This window comes from Orbicella franksi, chromosome 1, assembly GCF_964199315.1.
Source record: "Orbicella franksi chromosome 1, jaOrbFran1.1, whole genome shotgun sequence".
In the NCBI taxonomy this organism is placed as follows: Eukaryota; Metazoa; Cnidaria; class Anthozoa; order Scleractinia; family Merulinidae; genus Orbicella; species Orbicella franksi.
The window spans coordinates 12,554,602-12,562,758 of NC_138145.1; the positions used below are offsets into that span (position 1 = coordinate 12,554,602).

The 8,157-nt window shown below is 41.0% G+C and overlaps 1 protein-coding gene across 1 annotated transcript; it reads left to right on the forward strand.

The window, feature by feature from the left end:
- Positions 1 to 1,707: 1,707 nt before the first annotated feature.
- On the forward strand, positions 1,708 to 7,890 carry LOC145491047 (uncharacterized). The gene is made up of 4 exons (XM_081470190.1): positions 1,708 to 2,917; positions 4,211 to 4,429; positions 4,900 to 6,211; positions 6,250 to 7,890. Exons 1-3 carry the CDS (start codon positions 2,308 to 2,310, stop codon positions 5,790 to 5,792), a joined length of 1,722 nt encoding a protein of 573 aa, XP_081326316.1. The 5' UTR covers positions 1,708 to 2,307; the 3' UTR covers positions 5,793 to 6,211; positions 6,250 to 7,890.
- Positions 7,891 to 8,157: the final 267 nt, after the last annotated feature.

Consider the following 8,157-nt stretch of genomic DNA (forward strand, 5'->3'; position numbering starts at 1 on the left):
GGGGAGAGGGAGTTTGTTCACGGCATTCTAACCCCTTCCCACAGGGGGAGTTTCTTGTTCAAGACAAATTTGTTTATTCTTAAGTTCTTTGTGAAGTTGCCATGAAGTGAACAGCACATCAAGCAATGCAAAAAAGCGAGAGAGGTTTCAAATGTTCCACAGGTTAAAGAGAAATATTAACCTTTTGGCTTTGAATACTGGACCTCACCCATGGAAAATCGAATACTACAAATCACTATAGGCGGCGACTGAAGAGGCCCTTGAGTTAGAGAATGGCCATCACTTAGTCTAAAATAGAGTGGATAGCTAGTGCGAAATCAAGGTCTGGAATGGTTGGCAGGCTAGAAGAGGGGAAGGAGGGGCTAGAGGAGGAGGAAATTGCCTCCTGCCTTTTATTCCCGACCCCTAAGTCCAAGCTCTTTTATAAAATGTACGTCCTTTGTGAAGTTGCCAGTGCGAGAACGACATGGCTGGCAAAAACGACCGGATGCGTCACAGGTCGATAATAATGTTTAAACTTTTGGCTTTAAATATCGGACCCCAAATGAAAAAGATCGAATATAAGAGGGCCTTTACCTTAATGAGAAATGGTCTCGCTTTGGAGATAACGTACGAATAAATAGAACAAAAAGAAGAAAAGGAATGAGCTTGGGGGAGAACAGAAGGGGGGAGGGGTGGGGGAAGAGGGACGTTCGGTTACGGCTTGCGTTTCTTCCTCATCCCCCGCTGAGGAGACTGCTTTTATTTGAGACAAGCCTGTTTATTTGTAGGCTTCTTCAGTTTCGAAAAATACGTGTGAGGAGTTTTGTATGAGCCACCTGCTTCCCAGGTTCAGTTCGAGGGTTAACCGTCTAGCAACGTATCTCAATCGCAAAAGTGTACCACAAAACAAGTGTCTTTCTCTGAATTTAGGTTTAAATCGCATTACAAGCATCTTTTCTTCCCAAAGTATAAAACTGGCATATGTTTTTACTTGGTATTTCTTTTTTACTAAAACATCTGAAAATTTGAGCCGCCCGATATAAATGGTCGTTTGAGGTTTAGATACAGACCATCACTTTTATGAGGTGATAGGAGCAGGGCGGGGGGAGGGGGCGAGGGAGTGTTGGGCAACTTCTCCAAAAAAAATTCCTGCGCAGCAAAAACTCCCAAATAAACAATCGTCCAAAGGAAACCATGTGAAAAAAAATCGAGCAGGTACTTTGATGTTAAATAAATTCTTGCACAAACTATTGCCCACCAAAAAGAATGCACAACTTAAAAGTGAGAAAATAAGTCCTGCCCCAGAAAATTGCCCACCCCCACCCCCTCAAGAAAATAATGGTCTGTCCCTTAGTAATATTGTACCCAAACCCTCCTCCTCGCAAGGTGCACCCTTATTCTAGAGTACGAAATACAAACATAATAATCTTACTGCTGTACTCCGTAGGTCGCGTGTCGAGAAATTTCCAGATACTTCTTAAAGGCACTATTCTACGTTTTGAAGTATACGGCACGTGGCAAAACGAATGCAACGATATATTCGTCATGCCGTTATCAACCTCAACAATACCGCAACGCCGACTTGAAAAAATTTGTTGGCTCCAAATTTTAGCATAAGCGATGAAAAGCTGCAATATCCAATAAGACTGCAAGAACAACAAATAATAGACACTGAAATGTTACATAAAAACCATTGGAAACCGTAGAAGTGCTGAAGAAGAGCACGATGATATTTTAAGTGATATTACAACATATACTTTTAGTTGATATCGATAAAGGCCATCATGGTGATTCCAAGAGGATAATGAAAACGATAAAGAGAGCGATTGGAAGCAGATAAATGACTTTACGGGTGTCTCTGTGCGTTTGAAACTGCATCTTATTGCCAACAAACTGGATTGTGAATCGCCAAAAATTTCTTAACTGAATATATCTATGTTTAAAAAAAACGCCGTTTAAAATTTTGGCGGTAAAGTGAAACATTTACGACATTTTCGTTTTGGGACTACCTATATATATGTCTAAAATCTTCTACTGAGTTGCTGAATTTTGTCGAAGTGTCTATAAATCATCTTATCTATGTGTTCCAATACAATCTAAGAGGTACATGTAAGCTATGTTGGGATTGGCGTCTGGTTTGTAACGTAATTCATGACATGAAGCTCTGCTAAGTACAAGGTTTCCTATTGGACAGACTTGTAGACGCTGTCCTTCCGCTTTAAAAGCAGTGACAAGATAACCCCGGGCATTTTCCTGACAGACTCTGGCTTGAACGCACAACCATCGTAAGCGGTTTGGGAATTTTTGATATTAGGTCCATTCGTTATGGCACGACTTCGACAGCGGCCGATAAAACCCTCGAGGACCTCAAAATTGACAAAGTTATCTTGCGAGTTGTTGTGTGTAAGTTTACAAGCCCTGAACCTGCCCACATCCGGCTCTCGTATTCGATTGCTGGAGATGTTAAGCTTCGCATCAAACCCAGTCAGGCCCCGGGGCCGCATCTCTTCTGGAAGAGTGACAAAGTTTTCGCGTTTGATTTCTTCATCTCGTGCGCGAAAGCAGGCACGACGGCGTGCCAATGATGAAGTCACTGATCAATCGCCGTTCACACTCGTCCAGAGTAGCTTAAAACCACGACAACGTTTGTCCACTCCTGGTTTGTCAGTGCATGAGCCTTTTGAAAACCCAGTCGTTTCCCTTGAAGCCAGTGATACGATGACGCCCCCTGATCAGCTCTCGTTAATGCAAACTGCCGCAACGCCCTCGGTCAAAGTGCCACTCTCTACTCTTAGCCGCCGCGATGGTCAGTTGGTTAGCGTCATAAATGTTCCAACGCAAAATCATCGAGCGCGGTCCAGCGTCACAACTCCACTGGGCGTTAACCGCCACCTGTACATAAGTCCAGAGGAGGAAGAGGAGGAAAGATTCTGTGGTGAGTACATTGTCCACCTGCTGAGCCGAATAGTAGGTGCATATTGGAGAGTTTCGTTTACAGCGCTCGTCTAAATTATTGCCACTTAGGCTTCTCGAGAAGAAAGGCTTGACGTATCGTTTTTGAATGACTTTTTTGAGGACATGTCCTTTGATCGATTTCTGACCCTTCTCCTTATATGTTTTGACAAAATATAATGACTGTAGTTAAAGTATTTGAAAAGCAAACAATGTCGTTCTGGAGAAGCGGTGGCCTCATCGTTAGTACGCTCACCTCCGGATCCAGCGGTCGGGTTCGAGTCCTGGTCGGGAACATTGTGTTGTGTTCTTAGGCAAGACACTTTACTCTCACAGTGCCTCTCTCCACCCAGGTGTATACATGAATGGGTACCGTTGAATTTAATGCTGGAGGGTAACCCTACAATGGACTTGGTGTAGAAATAGTCGTAGTCGCTTCATGTTACAGAAACTTGAGATAAGCACCGTCGTAGCACTTAGCTAGTGCACAGACTTTACCTTTAAACAATGTCGTTCTACATAAAGAACAAAATGCGCTTTCGCAAATATCAGTTCTAAGTAGTGCGCCATTAGAGCACACGTATTCCTAGAATTTAAAGAGGCGGTTAATTAGCCATTCCGTGCACTGACTGAGGCGGCATATTATTGGCGGTGTGTGTTATTAAAACCTTTCCACATGAGGAGTCCTTGATCTGGTGGATGTTCTGTCATGTTTTGCTTTGCCCAGCCTTGCTTTTCTGTTTGTCGATTCGTGTTGTATTGGTCTTTGATAAACAATTCGAGTGGCTTGAATCCTGTGCCTGTTATATGTTGAGATTGATCGCGTCGCGGCCAACATAAGAGATTCTCCGATCTTCTTTATTGATATTTGGAGTTCGTGCCGGTTATGATCTCGGCACAGCATATCGTTGAACATAAATTGGACTGCCACCCTGTGCTAAGTCACTCTTGCTAAGAAACTCTTGTGTCGCTTCCAACTTGCCAGACGACCATTTTATTTATAAAAACCAGCAAACGCCCCGCTTCCTTGTCACTGTAGTGCACAGGCGATGCTCTCAAAACGAGATCACGGCTGGTATCTCTTGTCGTTTCTTAAATGTTTCCCGCAGCCTTCCCCGTCCCTTTTAGATAGAGTTCCCCGTGTTATAAGATTCTGGTTGAGTGACATCCAAACATGAAGAGTTTACGAAGACTAAACAAAATACTACCTGAATGTTTTTTTGTAAAGTCTGTTTTTAGACTGACACAGGCTAATTTTAAAACTGAACGTCCGCAGAAAAACGTGCCCATTCCCAAGTGACGGTAGCGGCCCAACAGCGAGCCGAGGCTGCGTATAGACGACAGCGCATGGCACAAGAAAGAGAGCAGACCGCTGTTTTGCGGGCTGAGATGGAGGTGGAGCGGGCTCGTATGCTGAAGGAAATGACTGGCGGGAGTAGAAGGCCTTCATACTGCGTAGAACTGGAGGATCTGAAGGAAGAGGCGCCCCATGAAGGTGAGTTTGTATTTTTAATACAGCATTAGATTTCGAAACAGCTTAAAATAGAAAACAATCGGGAATCTTCCAAGCAATTTTGTGGAGCAATCTTGGCAAATTCTCTTTTCCATGTACGTTTTTTAGTTCTGCGCCATTCTGCCTAAAGAAAACTTGTCGTAGCGTGTATACAGCCGCCCCCTCCCCTCAAAAATATCGGGGAGAGATGTTTTGTAGGTGGTAATTCTCAGACTGATATTATGGTATTATGGACAGTGGTTTAGATTCAATCTTACTCATGCGTTTTTCTTGACCGAAAATCACGTTATAAGGACTCTCTCTTATTAAGGACCCTTCCTGTTGATCTTACGGTGCCCGTATCACTGCAGTTTTGGACTGTATCTGAGTTTTGCTTTCGGTGCGACTTAGTTACGTTATGCTGGAGTTCAACTGTGCGCTTTTACCTGATCATCTCATATCTTCCGTTGCAGTCCGTGAAAACCTGGACAAATGTCTACAAGATTACTTCGTTGAAGAAAAGAATGCCAAAAATTCGCATTTCAATGGATACTCGACGTCTGCAGAAGTAATAAAAAGCGAATCTAGAGGAGAGATTGGTGAAGAACAAAGTATCCAGGACGGGGTACAAGCGGACGATGAAAACGGAAATACAGCGGAGAGAAAAAGTAGCACTGGAGAACAGGACGATCAGCATTGTCCTGAAAAGCAAAATTTGTTACAAACAATAGCTCGTTCAGCCCAAGCTTCTCCCAGCAACGTTTGCATCGAGGAAAACGAGCAGACCAGAGATCAATTGCGGAACGGTGATGAAACGCTGGAACAAATCGCAGGAATAACGGATGGATCGAGAGAATCAAACAAGTCTCAGGATGTGTCAATTACTGAAAATACAGACGTGAGTCAGCATCAAACTGTTGAGAAACCGGCGAACGACAGCAACGACATGGAAACGATTGCTAACGAAGATTCATCGATGGCGCTCGAGAATCGAACGTATAATGACGAGAATCAGGAGATAAAAGTAGAGCATAATCCAGCAGGACTCGAACATGTACAGGACACAACTTACAACGTAAATTCTGACCTCAGTGACTCTGAACCGATTAGAATCGCTGACGATTTGAATGCGGAACAAATGTTAAGCTCTCACTTTGGGGGATCGGTTGAAGAGAACGAACAACAACAACACGGCATAGAACTCAACAAAAACATCCATAATGGTTCAGAACAGACTCAGACAGTTGACTTGTCTACAGATCAAGATATAGAGTCACTAAAAAGAGAAAAAGACGACACAGAACTTGATGAGAGTAACGTTACCCAGCAAGTGACTTTAGGACACGAGAAAATTGATCAGCTTTAAGACGTTAGTAATGAGTTCAAACAATTCTCGTTCTCTATGGCCGGTGGGGTTTGGGTACAACTTAAGAGCCGAAAACAGCCCTTCGTTTTTCGTGCTTACTAAGGACTCCCGCAGCAAAAAGCTTGAATGACTCTGGGACAAAAACGATTACAAATGAAATATATACGAGAAAGACAAAGTATACCAGAGATAAAGTATAAGAAAATGAAAAAAGAAATATAAGTCAATGTTTATATCACCTAGAGTAAATGAATTTTCTTAGAACTGTTACGAGAGGATTTACTGTAGCTTAGGCATTTTTTTGTTGATCGAAAATTCTAGGAAAGCCAACGGTAGTTTTCCAATTAAATGTAACAAGTAGGACTTCCTTTTTATTATGTTGCGTTGGAAAATAGTATTTCGAACATGGCCGCCTCTTTGTACACCAGTACATCTGTGCTTGATCATTGCCCTATAGTTGGATTTAGAAGTTAAACATCCTAGGTCTTCATTAATTGCCTTTAGTTTTCACTCGTCATTGGAAAACAACCAGCTGAACATACGCTCTTATATTAGTTTTATTCAAGAGTTAGTTTTCCTTAGTGGCACAACTCAAACATTGCCATTGTAGAAACACTTTCCTCAATCTTAATTTCAAGCTGTGAATTTTAATTTTAATTCGCTATTTTTAATTTCGGACACTTGAAAGTGTTGGTTAGAATAAGATGCATTGTTGTAATTATAAACACTTGATGTGTAATGAGTGATATATAAGCAAGTGCATTTGTGAAGCTTTTCGATTACATTGATGACTACATCGATGACTACATCGTGGATTACATCGACGAATCGAAAACGTATAACGCACGTGCACAGCTATTGTTCTATTCATTGAACCTTTTGTTTGGTGGCGTTCTCGTTGCCGTTGTCGTCATTCTCATTAATTGTAAGAGATGAACATTTATTATCCAACTGCAGCGAATACCGTCCAAATAACAGTACTAATAATATACATGAAAAAATTACTCGATTCTGATTGGCTGAGAGCAGTGCAGTTCTAGTGTAACACCGGTGCAAAAAGTGTAACACCAGTGCAAATTACACATCGTAATTCTGGATTATGATTGGCTGAAAGAAAATAGGAACTTTTCTAAGCCAATGATATTACGTAAAATGATGAGGAAAATTTTGTGCGGAAACTTTTCAAAAAGTTTTCTCGAATGAGAAAAAATGGCTTCAAGAAAGGTCTTCCGGCACTTCCTCCACGCAAATTTTTCATGTTTGTATTATTAATACGTAATAATTTTAGCTTTTTGAAAAACTTACTCGTGCAAATTAATTCCAAATTGAACTCGAAACCGTGCGATTATCTATACAAATATACAGCGATATTGTACAGTTATCTGTACAGTAGAAGACCTGTTTGCCGGAAAGGTCGGCGCGCGCACGCAAAACTGTCACACTCTTCCTCTTTCACTGACAAATTTATTGACTACAGCAGTCGGATAATAAATCTTCTATTGGATGTTTTGGTTTGTAGTATCGCTTTATATTTTTACTCGTTGTTTGTATTTTTGCTCGTCAAAATACGGCACAACTCGTAAAAATATACAGCGATACTACACACCAAAACATCTAATAAGATATATCAGGAGCCATAATCGGGGAATGGTGTTAATTGGAAATAAGCTACTTCCTACCTCAGAACAGGTAATGTGAATAAATTACCGACATTAAACGAGATACTATAGAGCGTATGCACATGACGTCATGGCAGCCATATTGGTGTTCCAAAACAATGAAACGGTGGCCATGTTGGTGTACTAAACCCATCCTGTGGGAGTTCAACTCTTTTCATACGTAAACCATATAAATTTGCATGGTTGCTGGACACGTGAGTGAATACTCTCTGTAAGTAATTTTAACACTTAGAGAGAACTTCCTTTCATCTATGAATTTGTAATTATTCCATACATTATCCGTTTATTACATTTGCTTTAGATTTTAACAGCTGTCCAGTCCAAACGTCAATATAATATTAGTACACGATTAGAAATTTAGGTTTAGGATCTTAGACATTTTATTGGAATTTACTGTACCTGAATTTTTACAGTGTATAAATAAGGATTAAAGATTAAAGATTAAAGACCTTCTGTCCAAACAACAAAACACATTTCAGCTATGCACTTCCTGAGATAACTATAAGTTTGCTATTCTAAGTAAAGTGCGGAACTAATTTACGATACGGATACACAGAAGTGCAATTATTTTGCATAAACCTACTTATAGTTTTTGTTAGGTGTTTCTCTGCTGTGATACTATATTTGAACCACTGCAGTCCTCCAAACATTACTTGAGTGAAGCAGAAAAGACTAAAGGAATAACA